Source organism: Artibeus jamaicensis, unplaced genomic scaffold, assembly GCF_021234435.1.
Source record: "Artibeus jamaicensis isolate MK-2021 breed Jamaican fruit bat unplaced genomic scaffold, CSHL_Jam_final contig_354, whole genome shotgun sequence".
In the NCBI taxonomy this organism is placed as follows: Eukaryota; Metazoa; Chordata; class Mammalia; order Chiroptera; family Phyllostomidae; genus Artibeus; species Artibeus jamaicensis.
This window is the reverse complement of record NW_026521803.1, coordinates 1,270,105-1,287,606: the sequence shown is the minus strand read 5'-3', so window position 1 is coordinate 1,287,606 and position 17,502 is coordinate 1,270,105. Positions and strand designations below refer to the sequence as shown.

Here is a 17,502-nt window from a genome sequence, read left to right as displayed (position 1 = left end):
TCCTTGCTCTAGGGGACATATCAGTAAAGAAGTTGCTGCGTGAAATATCTGAGATTTTCTTGCCAATGTTCTCCTCTAGGACTTTAATGGTGTCATGGCTTACATTTAAGTCTTTTATCCACCTTGAATTCATTTTGGTGTATGGTGTAAGTCTGTGCTCAAGTGTCATTTTTTTGCACGTAGCTGTCCAGTTCTCCCAACACCATTTGTTGAAGAGGCTATCTTTACTCCATTTTATGTTACTGCCCCCTTTGTTGAATATTAATTGACTGTGGAGAGTTGGGTTTATTTCTGGGCTCTCTGTTCTGTTCCATTGGTCTATGTGCCTGTTTTTATGCCAGTACCAGGCTGTTTTGATTACAGTGGCCTTATAATACAGTTTGATATCAGGTATTGTGATCCCTCCTACTTTGTTCTTCTTTCTCAAAGGAGCAGCTGCTATTCGGGCTCGTTTATGGTTCCATATAAATTTTTGAAGTGTTTGTTCTATGTCTGTGAAATATGCCATTGGTACTTTAATAGGTATTGCATTGAATCTGTATACTGCTTTGGGTAGTATGGACATTTTGATGATGTTAATTCTTCCAATACATGAACAAGGTATATGTTTCCATTTGTTTGTGTCTTCCTTGATTTCCTTCTTCAGGGCTGTGTAGTTTTCTGCATACAGGTTTTTTACCTCCTTAGTTAGGTTTATTCCCAGATATTTTATTTTTCTTTTTGCTATATCGAATGGGATTTTTTCCTTGATTCCTGCTTCTGCTGATTCACTGTTGGTATACAAAACTGCCTTTGATATCTGGATATTGACTTTGTAACCAGCTGTTTTGCCAAACTCATTAATTAGTTCAAGCAGTTTTTGTGTAGAGTCTATAGGATTTTCCATATACACTATCATGTCATCTGCAAACAGTGACAGTTTTGCTTCCCTCTTTTCCTATTTGGATGCCTTTTATTTCCTTTTCTTGCCTGATCACTGTGGCTAAAACTTCCAATACTATATTGAATAGAAGTGGTGAAAGTGGACAACCTTGTCTTGTTCCTGATCTTAGTGGAAAAGCTTTTAGTTTTTTCCCATTGAGTATGATATTGGCTGTAGGTCTCTCATATATGGCCTTTATTATTTTGAGAAATGCTCCCTGTATTCCCACTTTGCTGAGTGTTTTTATCATAAATGGGTGTTGTACCTTATCGAAAGCTTTTTCCGCATCTATTGATATGATCATGTGATTTTTGTCTTTGCTTTTGTTTATGTGATATATTACATTTACTGATTTGCGAATATTGAACCATCCTTGCTTCCCTGGGATGAATCCCACTTTGTCATGGTGTATGATCTTTTTGATATATTGTTGGATGCGATTTGCCAATATTTTGTTGAGGATTTTAGCATCTATGTTCATCAGCGATATTGGCCTGAAGTTTTCTTTCTTTGTTGTGTCTCTGTCTGGTTTTGGAATTAAGATGATGCTGGCTTCATAAAAAGAATTTGGGAGTTTTCCATCCTTCTGGATTTTTTGGAATAGTCTGTGGAGAATAGGGGTTAGCTCTTCCTTAAATGCTTTGTAGAATTCTCCTGTGAAACCATCTGGTCCAGGGCTTTTGTGTGATGGGAGTTTTTTGATTACTGCTTCAATTTCTTTTGCTGTTATTGGTGTATTTAGATTTTCTGCTTCTTTTTCACTGAGTTTTGGAAGATTGTATTTTTCTAGAAATGTGTCCATTTCCCCTAGGTTTTCAAATTTCTTGGCATACAGCTCTTCATAGTAATTTCTTACAATCCCTTCTATTTCTGTGGTATCAGTTGTAATCTCTCCTCTTTCATTTCTGATTGTGTTTGTGTCCTCTCTCTTCTTTTTTTGATGAGCCTACTTAAAGGCTTGTCTATTTTGTTTATCTTCTCAAAGAACCAACTCCTGAATTCACTGATCCTTAAAATTGTGCTTTTAATTTCTATGTCATTTAATTCTGCTCTAATCTTGGTTATTTCCTTCCTTCTGCTTGCTCTGGGCTGTCTTTGTTGTTGTGCCTCGAGTTCTTGTAGGTGTAGGGTTAGGTTGTTTGTTTGAAATGTTTCTATCTTCTTTAGGTAGGCCTGTATTACTATAAACTTCCCTCTCAGGACTGCCTTCGCTGTGTCCCATAAGTTTTGGGTTGTTGTGAGATCATTTTCATTTGTTTCCAGAAACGTTTTGATTTCTTCCCTAATTTCATTCTTGACCCATTCGTTGTTTAATAGCATACCATTCAGTCTCCATGATTTTGGGTGCTTTGCGTTTTTTTCTTTGGGGTTGGTTTCTAATTTCAGTCCCTTGTGGTCAGAGAAGATGCTTGGTATGATTTCAATTTTCTTGAATTTGTTGAGGCTCGTTTTGTGTCCTATCATGTGGTCTATCTTTGAAAACGTTCCATGTGCATTTGAAAAGAATGTGTATTTAGCTTCTTTGGGATGAAGGGCTCTATATATATCAGTTAAGTCCATTTCATCTAGGGTGTTGTTTAATGCCACAGTATCTTTGTTGATCATTTGTTTGGAAGATCTGCCCATTTTTGATAGTGGGGTGTTCAGATCCCCTAGTATAATTGTGTTGCTGTCAATATCTTTCTTGAAGTCCTCTAAGATTTTCTTGATATATTTGGGTGCCCCTATGTTGGGTGCATATATGTTTACAATGGCAATGTCTTCTTGGTGGATTCTTCCCTTGAGTATAATGAAGTGACCTTCTGGGTCTCTCTTTATGGCCTTTCTTTTGAAGTCTGTTTTGTCCGATATAAGAATTGCTACCCCAGCTTTTTTTTCTTGTCCGTTTGCTTGGAAAACTTGTTTCCAGCCTTTCACTTTTAGTCTGTGATGGTCTTTTGTCCTGAGGTGGGTCTCTTGTAGGCAGCATATGTGTGGGTCATGCTTTCTTATCCATTGAGCTATTCTGTGTCTTTTGATTGGAGCATTTAATCCATTTACGTTTAAGGTTATCATTGATAGGTACTTATTCATTGCCATTTTTGTACCTGTGTTCCTCTCTGTCTCCCTCTTATCCTTCCTTCTCTTAAAGCAGTCCTTTTAGTATTTCTTGTAGAGCTGGCTTGGTGGAGGCGTATTCTTTTTGGCTTCTTTTGTCTTGGAAGCTCTTTATTTGGCCATCTATCTTGATTGAGAGCCTTGCTGGGTAAAGTAGCCTTGGTTGTAGGCCTCTGGTTCTCATTACTTGGAATATTTCTTGCCATTCTCTTCTTGCTTGAAGTGTTTCCATTGAGAAGTCAGTAGCTAACCTTATTGGGGCTCCCTTGTATGTTATTTCTTTTTCCTCCCTTGCTGCCTTTAAGATTCTCTCTTTGTCTTGGAATTTTGCCATTTTGATGATGATGTATCTTGAAGTGGGCCACCTTGGGTTCCTCTTGGTTGGGACTCTCTGTGATTCCTGGATTTGTGAGACTTTTTCTCCCATCAAATTAGGAAAATTTTCTCTCATTACTCGTTCAAATACTTTTTCTATCCCTTGTTCTTCTTCTTCTCCTTCCGGTATTCCTATTATTCGGATATTATTACGTTTCATATTGTCTTGCATTTCTCTTAATCCCTCTGCATTCTTTTTGAGTCTCTTTTCATTTTCTTGCTCTTTCTGTGAGATGCTTTCTACCTTGTCCTCCAACTCACTAATCCTATCCCCTGCTTCATCTATCCTACTTTGGAAACTTTCTACTGTGTTCCTCAATGTGTTCTTCAATTCAGAAATTGTATTCTTCATTTCCTCTTGTCTCTTGCTGACAGTTTCCATTTCCTTTTTCACGTTGCTGTAGTTTGCAGAGAGATCATTGTAGTTCCCGTGTAGTTTCTGGTAGTTCATTGTGAGCCCTTTGAACTTGATAATAACCAGTGCTTTGAATTCACTATCTGATAGTTGATCAGCCTCTATTTCATCTAACATTCTTTCTGAAGTTTCTGCTTTTTCTTTCATTTGGGGATTGTTTCTTTGTCTTCCCATTGTTTGAGACTCTTCTTGTTAGTCTCTGCTTCTAAAATTGATCTGTTCTGAAACCCTGGTTTTATGGTGTAAACTTCTATGGTATGATCCTTGTGAAGTTCAGTGGTGCAGACTCCTTGGGTGATGTTCTTCCTCTCCACCTACACTCTCGCTGGTCCCAGCACTGGTTCCTGCGTTGGTCGCCTACCACTGCTGAATGTCCTGGCTCTAGTAGTCGCTTCCTCAAGCACCCAGGCCCGTTACTAAGCGGCACAGAGGCTGGGAATATCCCGGCTCCCGTATCTGGCTCTCTCTGCTGCCCAGGGCCGTCACAGGGGTTTGGAGTGTCTCGGTTTCCGTACCTGACTCCCCGGCGTCTAGTCCTGTTCTATGGCAGTGGCACAGAGGCTTAGAATGTCCCAACTCCTGTACCTGATTCCCCAGTGTCCAGTCCCGTCGCTATGGCAGCGGCACAGGGGCTGAGAACGTCCCAGTTCCCGTAGAGGGCTCTTCTGCCGCCGAGGGCCATCACAGGGGTTTGGAGTGTCCTGGCTTCCGTACCTGACTCTCCGGCGTCCAGTCCCATCGCTATGGCAGCAGCACAGGAGCTGAGAACGTCCCGGCTCCTCAGGGCCCTGGCCTGTCTCTATGGCGGTGTCACAGGGGCCTTTGGTGTCCCAGCTCCTGCAACTGACCCTTCCGTTGCCCAGGCCGGTAGCTATGGCATCAGCACAAGGGCCGAGAATGTCCCCGCTCTGGTTCCTGACTCCTCTGTCTCCCAGGACTGTCACAGGGGCTTGGAGTGTCCGGCTTCCGTACCTGACTCCCCGGCTCCCAGGCCTGTTGCTCTGGCAGCAGCACAGGGGCCGCTTGAGACCCAGCTCCAGTAGCTGACTCTGCCGCCGTCTGGTGTTTCAGCGTCGGTCACAATCTCTGGTCTTTTAATTTCATAAATGCTGGGTAACCGATGGTTTATTGTGCTGTTTCTCTATAGATCTGCCAGGATTTTCACCCATGAGTACAGGAGCTAGCATCAGCTCCATCTTACTCCGTCGCCATCTTCCCAGCATCCCTGCACCAGCATCTTTGTAGATCTATCACGCTGTAGAGGACCATTCTGCATGGCATGGGCCCAGCCCTCAGTGGCAAACATTTACTGCCGATAGCTGAATTTTTAAATACCAAATGTCTAATGATATGCTGAGAAAAAAATGGAATAAGAAGATAAATACTACAAAATAAAGAAAAGTACAGAAGATACTGAGGTTCTGAAGGAGCCAACAACGTGGATTGGTCAGAAGAAGAACCCTCCAGGCAAAACAGCTGTTCAAACCACAAGGTCTATACTGTTCTATTTGCCTAGAGCAAAATGAGGAGAAAGGGGGAGCTCGTCAGGCAAGTGCCAGGTGGTGAGAGACCTCTAATGATATTCTAGAGAAAAGAAGGGAGGCACTCTACTAACAGAACTTCAGGTAAATTTTAGCTGGGGAAGAGTGAGTATAAAAAGACTGGACAATTAAAAAGTGACCAGTGACAGCTCTAAGTTGGGAGACATTATTTGAGAGATATCAAGAAGGATGTGCACAACTGATAACTGTTTGGCTAGGTTCAGTGGTAAATTACAGAGAAATCAAGGATGTCTCCAGGATTCTAGATTGATGACTTACTTACAGAGTGAGGGACTAAATAATAGGAAACAAAGAAGAGTTCAGTTTTACTGCCTAAGTGAAATTAAAGAGTAAGAAAAATAAGTGCATGTATTCTTCCATTGATTTGGGAGGTCGCTTATTTCCTTCCATCAACAAAATGTTAGTAACCATCAGCAAAGCACTGGTGAGCTAAGCAAGAATACTTTCAGGGAATGGCTGAGTGCAGAAGCCGGCTGGTGAGGGCTGGATGAGTAGATGGCAAGTGAAGAAATACTGTAGCTGTCAAGGAATATGGAAGATACTGGTGACTTCTTGCCAAGAGAGAACAAGGTAAGAGACTATATGGTTAAAGAAATACATGCAATGATAATGCAAAGTAATATTCTGGGCTGTCTTGGTACAGAAAAAGGGCAACAATAGAAAAACTAGTGAACATTGACTAAAGATGGCAGTTTAGTGAATAATGACACATCAGTGTTACCTTCTTAGTTTTGACAAATGTCTTATTGTCATAAAATATATCAATGATAGGAGAAACTGGGTGATATAGAACTATCTCTGTACTATATTTTCAACTTTTCTCTAAATCTATTTTGGAATAATAGAAGTTTACTTACAAAAAATACTAAAATCAGATATTCCAACTGTACCCTCCACTCCACAAACTGAAGTTTTAATGTTCAGAACTTTCTAAGTTTATTTTTAAAAATTTGTCTGACTATAATACAATTACATACTAATTATTAAAAAATACTTGAAAAATATAAATATATACTTTTTATCTCACAACTTAGAGATAAAAATTAACATCTTTCTTTCTATTAATAGGTAATTTTTTTCAACCAACACTGAGACTAATCCCCTGGGTTCTCTTTTTCCCTTGATATTAATCATAATCTTTCCCTTTTAAAAGTTCTTCAAAAGCACCTAAGTGACTTCACAGCTGTCTGCACATGGTTTTACCACAGTGTCCTACTTATTCCAAATCTGCTGGACATTTAGATCACTTCCAACTTCTCCTCATTTATAACTAGTACAGTGCGTGTCATATGCAGAGACTGAATGCTCATGCTTATTTCATTAAGAGAAATTCCAAAACCTGCAATTCCTGAGTTGAAGTAAGTGTTAATTTACCACTCCTGCTAAACACTACCAACCTGACCTCCAAAACCGCGGAGCTGGCCTGCACTCCCAGAGGCAGAGTGCCGACAGCCAGTCCTCCCCAGCCTACCAGCAAGGGGCAGTGACATTTGTAAAAGTGGAGCTACTTGCTAGGTTAAACACTATTCATCATTACTTTTAAATTTGAATATCTTTATTTACTAGTAAGACTAAACATATTTAATATATTTATTTTTAGTCAGTTTTATTTCCTCTTCCATGAATTACCTGCTCACACCCTTTGCATGTTTTTGCACTGAGATCTTAGGCTATCTGATTTTTTTTCTTATTCCTTTATCTATTAAAGACCTTATTCTGTCAGTTGCAGTTGTGGCAAATATGTGCTAGTTTGTTTGCTATTTCCTTTTTAATTTTGTTTATTATAATTACAATGTTCTTTGTTGCATAGAATTTAACTTGGATGTGTATACATCTCCATGTCCTTTATAATTTCTTTATAAAGAAAGACATAAACTGTTTTTATGTTTATAGAGACCTCACTGCCCTATCACTCAATCAAACAAATATTAGCATTAGTAAAGTAGAATCCTTAAAATTAAGGAAGAGAAAAGTCAGATCACCTGTCCAATTGAAATAACCAGTTGTTTTTATTTTGGAGACTTCAAATGTAGAGGTCTGGAATTACCTAGTGATTGACAACACCAATTCTACAAATTTAAACAAATATAATTATTAACAACTAATACTTACTGAGATAAACCTTCTCTCTTAAGGCTATCTATGACAGTTGTTAATTGTTTTTAATTACCAGCTAAGATCAGAGAGTTTCCAAAAGAAACAAAAAGAATTAATCTCAGGGCATGACTATATCAAGAAAAACCTAGTTCAGGCCAGACCCAAGGAAACAGAGGCTGTATTAGACACCACTAATAGTTTAATTATTAGCAGTTACTGTCAGCAAGATTCCAGTTTTTTCTACTTTTGTCTTAATAGCTACAAAGAAAGGAGAATGTTAAAGTAGAAAGTATACATGAAAATAAAAAGTTCATAGGCTAAATTCGGGCTCAAATCCCAGATCCCCCACAAACTAGTAAACTTTACCCTAAATAAATCAAATGGATTCTCAAGGCTTCATTGTCTGTAACAAAGGAGTTAATGTTATTGACACAGACTGATCATTCAATAAATTATTTTGTAATGATTTCCAAAGAAATACCCTGAGTTCTTATCAAACCACTACCAACAATTGAGATTTTTTCAGTATAATTTTCTGTTCACATATAGATATATGTGTACATAATTTTTATTTTTCTTTTGTAATTATTTTGAAGACATAAGATAAATGACAAAATCCCTTTTGTCTTACAAGTAGCCTATAGTAAAGATTAAACTACCTCCAGAAACTACAGAAAAATATCTATTTTAATACCAGCACAACTAGGTCAATTTAGGGAATAGTTCCCCTTAAGTCATTAAAAGTGGTAAAAATATAAGTTACCTCAAAAGACCCGATAATTCAATTTGCATTTCAACTAACAGTTTGTAACATCTCTATCCACAAACCAAACCTCATCCTTCTGAACACTAGCTATCTATGTTCCACAGCTGGGGAAATAGCAACGACAACAATATTAGAGTTGGGGAAGAATAAACCACAGGGGAAAACTTCTGAGAATGAACCATAAGTATAAAACAAGTGTGACAACGGAAGAACAGCAGCAAAAAGTTACTTTCCATTAAAACTATTTAAGATAAACATGTAATTGGCTATAACGAAACTATAAAAACTAAATTACTAAAAAATGTTAGTTTTAGAGACTGAACTTTTTTTTAACCCTTACCCAAAGATGTGTTTATTGATTTCAGAGAGAAAGGAAGAGAGAAAGAGACACACATGGATGTGAGAGGAAAAACATCAATCAGTTGCCTCCAGTGCCCGCCCCAACCGAGAATCAAACCCGCGGCCTCTTGGTGGACGTGATGACACCCCAACAAACTGAGCCACCAGTCAGGGCTAAACATTCTTAAATGGCTGGCTTAACTCTGCTTTTCCTTTTGTAAAATCAGTGCTTCAACCATGGAATACAAGAATCTCAAACAATTTACATTATTGTGAAGATATAGCTACAAGGAAGAAACAACACGTAATAAATCACAACCTCTCTCTGAGGAAAAAATAAATGTTTTAAAAACACCTGCTGTTAGGGCCAGGTACAGTCCAAATTTATTTCTGGAATTCCAAAGTTGCATAACTGAAGTATATTTCAATGGAGATGAACATCAAGTTACATAATTATCAAATTACCATATTCCATTTTGCTTTTTTAGCAAAGAACATGATCAGACTGGGGTGACAGCAAGAAAAAAATTAAAGCAGCATATTTTTCTTATAGTAGATTTTTATTTTAAAAATCACTTAGATAGAAGGCTACAAATTTTCAATATTGTGTCCCAAGGCTAAGCAATATAAAATGATCTTTAAAAACCTAGACTGTTTGTTCTCATTTTATTCAGGGTATTTTTAGCTTTACCCATTATTAGAAAAGAAAACTTTACTCAACAAACACGATACTTTAAAAAATTATTTTAAAAAATTATTAAATTTCTGTGCTTTCTTCCCATGGAGAACAGCACAAATGTTGAATATTCAACTATATTTTACAAAAAGTTTAGTAACAATTGTCTGCTTGGATAGCAATAATCACAAAATATATGGAACACGTATTCCAGGGAAATAGCATCTGCATTTTTTTAATTTAAATTTAAAGCATTGGAGAATTAGTTGAATATTCAAAAGCTGTATTAATAACCATAATAAGGGATATTCATCATAGAGCAAATGTAAAATCTCCTCTAAAACATGACTTCAATAAAAGAGTACAAATGCTATCATTAGAACAGTAAACCAATCTGGGAAAAGCTTAAGTGAAGAATTATAAATAAAACAAACAGGATTTCTTATTTTCTTGTTCAAAGGGAAAGTTTACAAATCAAAAATTGTTTTACTTAAAGCTCTTATGAGCTTCAGGCTTTGTCTTGATGTATACGTAGGGGTGGGGCAAAAGCAGGTTTACAGTTCCTGTGGAAAATAATACAGTAGTTAATAAATAAAAACACAAGAATAAATCTGTGTTGTACATACTCACAACTCTAAACATTCTTTTGCCCTATGCAGAATTTGAAAATCTTAGATGACACTGATAATGTCTACAGAAGAGTATGTAGCACACTGCTGATAAATAATATTATAGACTTAGATTAATAAAACTAAAACAACTAAAGCTGTCTAATAAAAGCTTCATTTAAAAGTTGTTCATTGTGAACTAGACTATAAAAGGTGGTGGTCTTTACCGTGACTCAAAGGAGCTGCACCATCCCTGGGCTTTTCTTCTTCTCGGCTTTGCTCCTAGAACACAGAAAATCTGGTTTAGACCGTATTTTTGGTTAATTATTTGAAACACCGAAAACTAACTTCCCTGTTTGCAGGAAACCAAGCCATGAAAAGCACCATAATGAAGGGGTCAACAGATCAGCAGCAAGTGCCCTGCAGGTGCGAGTACCAAGCCCAGGAGGGGCACACCATGACCCATTCAGACTCGGAAGAACCCTTTATTACTGTTGTGGGAGAAACATAATTTTCCTCCTACCCCTCCAAGTTCTTTTGGCTGGACTAATAAATTGATATGAGACAGATTAAGAGGAGAAAATGACCTAACTTACTATGTATATAGATACAAGGGTTCCATAAAATCTGAGACCCAAGGACAGATAGGGCAGGTCAGGCTTATATACCACCTTTGGCTAAGGAGAAAAGGGTAGAGGGATAGTAGTTTGGGATTTCGAAGGCCAGGAAGGCAATTCAAATGGAGACAGAACAGTAAATGTTCGGTAAATAAATGTTTTCTGGCCCATCTCTAACAATGAACATACAGAGGACTTTGTTCAAAGGAACCTTGCTAGATTCCTCCCTATCACACCAGTTCATATTAAATCATAGTTACCTATGATAAAACACCCTTCCCAAAGCAGGCCCTAAATTTTGGGGAGCAGTTAGCAGGAGAGTCCAAAGCCTTTTCCTGAGTCTTGTTTCTTGAAAATAACCAGGCATGTTTTGGTGTGGAAAACTCCATTACCCGTTGCTGTCTTAATTCTTTGCTGGCTAAAATACAAGAGAAGGTCAAGTTCACTGGCATTTAACACTGACAAGAGCACTTTCCTAACAGGATCCCTGGGTCTGACAGTCATGCAAGATACAGGCTAACAGAAGAGCTTCAGTTAGCCTCAATGTCCCACAACAGAGCTAAGTCTTCCTTCCTACCTTTGCTTTCAGCCTACCAGAACCTATTACAGTTTATGAGGTTCAGTTAAGATAACATCATCTAACTTTAGCCACACTGACCCTCATGGAATGGACAAATAACTTCAAAGATTCCTAGGAAGAAACTATACAGACCAAACGTGAAGGACAGTACAAGCAACCAGCAAGCAGATGGCAGAGCTTCTGTCCACAGAGCAAGCAGCGCTTCAGGCACACACCCACAGCAATCTTGAAGGAAAGTTGACCATTTAGCAAAGACCAGGGGAATCACTTCTATTCTGAAAGATACTCACAGTAGTGAAGAGTATTTATTAACGTATATCCAGACAGATGTTTTATTTACATAATTTTGTTGCCATGAACAACATTATGCCCCTTACAAAAATTCACTTACCGAAACCCTCAAAAATTGGGGAACAGTTTCACATTTTAAAAATCTTCCCAATGAAGGGTTTCCTTGGCTTTGAACTCACTTTTGGAAATATAAATATGTAGGACTTCCAGCCAAAATGGAGGCGTAGGTAGACACACTGTGCCTCCTCACACAACCAAAAGAAGGACGACAACAACAAATTTAAAAACAAAACACAACTAGAACTGCCAGAAAATTGAATTGTATGGAATTCTGACAACCAAGGAGTTAAAAAAGAAACATTCATCCGGACCGGTAGGAGGGGCAGAGACAGGCAGCTGGGCAAACAGGACTTGTGGCACGGCTCGGGCTGACAGGCAAAGCAGCGACTGGTGGATCTGGCAAGACCGAGAATTGTGGAAAAGGTGGTCCCACATTTGCATGCAGATAAACCAGGAGCAACATTTGGGGAGCGAAACAGACTGCACAACCCAGGGTTTCAGCTCGGGCAAATAAAGCCTCAAACCTCTGACTGAAAACACGCATGGGGGTTGAGGTGGCAGCAGGAGAAACTCCCAGCCCCACAGGAGAGTTTTCTGGAGAGACCAACAGGGTCCTAGAACGTACACAAGCCCACTCACCCATAAATCAGCACCAGAAGAGCCCAATTTGCTTGTGGGTAGTGGAGGAAATGACTGAAAGCCAGCTGAGAGCTGAACAAGCAGCACTGTTCCCTCTTGGACCCCTCCCCCACATACAGCATCACAATGCAGTCAAGTGGGTTGCCCCACCCTAGTGAACATCTAAGCCTCTGCCCCTTAATAAATAACAGGTGCACCAAGACAAAAACAATGGCCCACAAGAAAGAGCAGCTCAAAGCTCCAGAAAAAAAATACAACTGAGCAATGAAGAGATACCCAACCTATCAAATGCACAGCTCAAATCACTGGTAATCAGGATGCTCACAGCATTGGTTGAGCATGGTCACAAAATAGAGAAAAAAAGTGAAGGCTACGCTAAGTGACATGAAGGAAAATGTACAGAGAACCAACAGTGACAGGAAGGAAATGGAGACTCAAATCAATGGTTTGGAACAGAAGGAAGAAATAAACTTTCAACCACAACAGAATAAAGAAACAAGAAGTCAAAAAAATGAGGAACCCATTTTTACATTCCAACAACTTTAAACATTCCAACATCCAAATCATAGGGGTACCAGAAGGGGAAGAGGAAGAGCAACAAGTGGAAAACTTATTTGAACAAATAATAAAGGAGAACTTCCACATTCTGGCAAAGGAAATAGACTTCCAGGAAGTCCAGGAAGCTCAGAGTCCCAAAGAAGTGTGGATCCAAGGAGGAACACACCAAGGCACACCATAATTACATTAGCCAAAGTTAAAATGAAGGAGAGAATCCTAGAAGCAGCAAAAGATAAGGAGACAATTACCTACAAAGGAGTTCCCATAAGTCTGTCAGTTGATTTCTCAAAAGAAACCTTGCAGGCAAAAAGGGGCTGCAAAGAAGTATTCAAAGTCATGATAGGCAAGGACCTACATCTAAGATTATTCTATCCAGCAAAGCTATCACTTAGAATGGAAGGGCAGATAGAGTGCTTCCCAGATAAGGTCAAGTTCAAGGAGTTCATCATCACCAAGCCCTTATTATATGAAATGTAAAAAAGACTTAAGAAAAAGCAGATCAAAAATATGAGCAGTAAAATGACAACAAACTCATAACTATCAACAACTGAACCTACAACAAAAACAGAAACTAAGCAGAACTAAGCAAACAACTAGAACAGGAACAGAATCACAGAAATGGAGATCACTTGGAAGGTTACCAGTGGAGAAGGGGAGTGGAGAATAGGGGAATAAGTGGCATAAATGGGAGATATAAAATAGACAGGGGAGGTTAGGAATAGTACAGGAAATGTAGAAGCCAAAGAACTTACATGTATGACCCATGGTGGGAGAGAGTGTGCAGGGTGGAGGGGAATAAAGGAGGGAAAATGGATCAACTGTAGTAGCATAAGCAACAAAATATATTTCAAGGGAAAAAAAGGAAATATAAATATGTAATATAATACTTTTGATGAGTTCCCAGAAAAACTGTCATCAGAGAAGGTGAAAATTCAGCAGCTGAAATATATAAAATCCTTCACATTACTGATGGATGACACTAAAAAACGAGCATTGTAATTTAATAATTGTGTCCAACAACCACCTCCTCAGTTTATTCCTCTATGTCTTTGTGACAGGTCTTTTTAAGCTATGACTAGGGTAACTGACTATCATGTTTTAGGAATGACCTGGTCACAGCACTGAAGTCCCATACCTGAGCAATCTCTCAATTCTAGAAAAGCCAGGATGGTCAGTTATCTTAGCTATGATATTCATTAGAATCAAACCTAAAAAAAACTGACTTCAGATAATGGTAACAAAAAGCTTTGAATCAGGCTTTCAAAAAAGAATCATGCATATTAATATTTTGGTAAGGGCAAACTCATCTTTAATAAAATACAATATTAATTTCATCTTTACATTATACTTTTTTAGTTTATTTTTTAGTCCATAGCTTTAATATACTAAGTAAAACATTTAACTTTTAAATAAATAAACCACATATATCAAGATAAAATAACAAAGTTTCTTTGTTGATGGGTAAAGCAAACCAACAAGTTTGAAAATGACTGCATCAGGCTGCCATTTGCCCACAAAGCCACGTCTAACTGAGTATGACAGATTCATTGAGATGCCTCAGCTTGCCATCTTTCTGTACATATAACTTATTTTAGTTTTTGAGTTTATGTGGCTCGAAGTGAAAACGTACACTTGTACACAAAAACAAATAATGCAGTGAAAACTTTCCTACCTGTCCTCCCCCATCTGGCCAACTCATAATACCTCCACCCACTAATCACCATTACTAGATTCTAATATAGCCTTGCAAATTTTTCTTTATAAATAAACAAAGAAATATAAATATATATTTTTATTTTCTTGTTCTTGTGCACAAAAGGTATCACATTATAATATTGTTTTCTACTTCTCTTTTCAGTTAACAAATATCTCGGAGATCATTATCATGTTATAAAGAGCACTGTGCTTTTTCCATAGATACATAGCATTACCCTGACTGGATGTTTCATGATTTGTTTAGCTGGCTCCATACTGGTGAATGTTCAGGTTGTTTCCCTATCTTTTTTCCAATCGTATAAAGCTGCAGTGGAAAAGCAGCACATATGTCCTTGGCATGAGTGCAAGGACATCTATGGAATAACTTCTCAGAAGCAGTGGCTTGCGTTTTCCTGCACCACCTAGTTGGGCTCCACTGTTCTCCCGAACAGTCCCCTGAGCCTCAGATCAAGGCCTGTTTTCCCACTGCCAAGAGGAAAAGGGTGTGTTATCAAATTTTTAGAATTTTGACAAAATGGCAAGTGAAATATAATATCTCACTCTACTACTAATTTATACTTGTTTCACTATGAGGAAGTTGAAGATTACTTTGTATATTTAAAAGCCATTTGTATTTCCTTTTCCATGAAATAGCTCTTTACATGTGTGGTCCATTTTTCTGTTGGAATGATTATTCATCTTTTGCTCTTAATGAATCAGAAAGATTATTCCTTTCTCTATAATATGAGATGCATTATTTATTCTTCCAGTTTATCTTTCCCCTTTTCTCTTGGCACTTTTTAAATATGCAGAGATTTTTGTTGTTTCTTTCTTTTAAGAAATGAAACTACTGCCCTGGCTGTGTGGCTCAGTGGATTGAAAGCCAACCTGTGGACCAAAAGAAATGAAACTATAACAGTTTTCCTTTATGGCTTTTAGATTTAAGTAACAAAATTTTTCTTAATTCCCAAATTACAAACCTTCTCCTTTGTTTGTCTGTTACACCTATAGCTTACTTCTTACATTTAAATCTTTGATAAATCTGAATTTGTACTTGGACATGATGTGAGGTAAAGTCACAATATTCTTGCCCAGGTAACCACTCAGTTGTCCCAAGACCGCTGATTGAACAGTCCTCCTGCCCACCTGCCTAGGGTGTGTGTGTTACACAGTAAACTCCGTGAGCATCTCCTCCTCCTCCTGGCTTATCTCTTCCCTTGTTTAGTTCTGTTCCAGGACCACTGCCTTTACTTCTCTGTGAACCTCAGTTTCCTAATCTGTGTCTTGGAGATAATCATAACTTCTTTACTGGATCACTTGAAGAAGTAGAGATACACAGGTAAAGCCTTATTACAGCACATGACACATGGTAGACACATGGTAGCTATTACAGTTATATTGCCAGATTTCAAATTGCTAAGACATATCCTGTATTTAATATTAAGTTAACCTGCCTATGTGTTTACTGCCTGAAGAAACATACCTCAAATAAATAAAATCTCTGATAAAATAAGAATTCAGAGAGAAAAGATCTTAAAAACTGACTGAAATAATTATCTATTTCTTTTATTTATTAAATGTATTTATAGGCTGAGAACTGTGCTGGGTTTTAAGGGTAAATATCAACAAATACAATTTATGATGTTTGTGCACTGACTAGCCATCATTTGACAGTTCACCATCTGCTGAATGGGTGATTGAGGACAAAGGAAAGACTGGGTTTACTCTGCTAATCCCTGCTCCTTACCACATTCTCACCCCCTCCCCCGACCGTGATAACACTGCACTTCCTGTTCTCCCTGCACTGCCCTGGGTGCATCTTTGCCTGCCTGCCACAGCCCCTCTCCCTGAGCAAACCATCAAGGCTGCTCTCCTGAGGCTCCATCTCACCTACTGTTGGTGTCAGTCACCCCCTCCATACCATCCAGTCCACTATCAGTTTCACAAACACGACAACCAGTGGATCTATAACTCCCTCCATCAAGTTTCAAATGTGCAGATCGAGTCCCTGGGTAAAGCTTCATCTGGATTCCCTACAAGCTCCTGCAACTAAATACTTACAAAATGAATCCACTCTTTTACACTCAAAGCCTCTTCTTACCCACCAAAGTCCCCTGAACTCACTCCACAGCTTCTTTCACCCACATTTTCTCCTCCACCAGCTTAATCCCTTTTTGGTGGACCAGGTTCTCAGATGACCCCCACCATGCCCTTGTAGAATCTCCTCCCCAAAGTGGGGGAGAAATGTGATGCTTGCTTCTAGACCTCAGAATACAGCAAAGGTAGTGGCACAGTCACTCCCTCAGTTGCATTACCATATGTGACTCCACCTCAGCTGACTGGAATAAAAGGGTCTCCTGCTGGCCTTGAAAAAGTGGGCTGCTATGTTGTGAGAGGGCCATGGGGAGAGGAACTACAGGGCCTCTTGGAGCCAAGAGAGGCCCGGCGTGACAACCAGCAAGAAAGCAGTCCTACAACTGCAAGGAACAGAATTCTGCCAACAACTACATGAGCTTGGAGGAGGCCACTGAGCTCCAGGAGTAACTCGGCCAAGCCAATACTTTGATTTTACCCTTTGAGACCCAGAGCACAGAATCCATTTAAGCCATACCTGGACATCTGACCTACAGAAAATGTGAGATAATAATAAATGAGTGTTTGAAGTCATTAAGTTTGTAGTCATTTGTTATGTGGCAATACAAAACTAATACATACCTATTTTTCCTTTAGGAGTATGTATTAGTCATACTCCTAACTCAGAAAACTTAGAAACTCAGAAAACTCCAGCTCAGAAAACTTTCTTTAATCCTACTGCCTCCTCCCCACACTAAGTTGAATAACCTTCTGAAGCCTGGAAATATTCTACACAAACCTCTATTATTGGGCTTATCACATTGCACCACCAATATGTGTTTTACTGGCCTCGCCTGCTTTGAAGAGCTTACTGAAGGTAAATAGTGTCTAAACCTTTTTTCCCCAAAACACAGCCTAACACCTAGTCTAGCTCAACAAACATCTGCTGAATGAAGGCATGAATGAAAAGTTGAAGAACAGTATGTTCTGCCTGGCAGATTTCACATTAAAAGTTATCACAGATATCTTTGTGCAATTAATAAGGTAGTCAAATGTACTACAACCCAGTGCTTCTCAAACTTTACCATGCATATGACCACCTGAGAATCTTATTAAAAGGCAGATCTTGATT

At 38.7% G+C, this 17,502-nt stretch overlaps 1 protein-coding gene across 1 annotated transcript in view; it reads right to left on the bottom strand.

The window, feature by feature from the left end:
* Positions 1 to 17,502, bottom strand: part of L3MBTL4 (L3MBTL histone methyl-lysine binding protein 4) — a 435,810-nt gene that overhangs the window by 343,883 nt on the left and 74,425 nt on the right. The window contains exon 4 of the mRNA XM_053664334.1: positions 10,085 to 10,139. Coding sequence (XP_053520309.1) covers positions 10,085 to 10,139 — 55 coding nt within the window. The remainder of the gene's footprint in view (positions 1 to 10,084; positions 10,140 to 17,502) is intronic.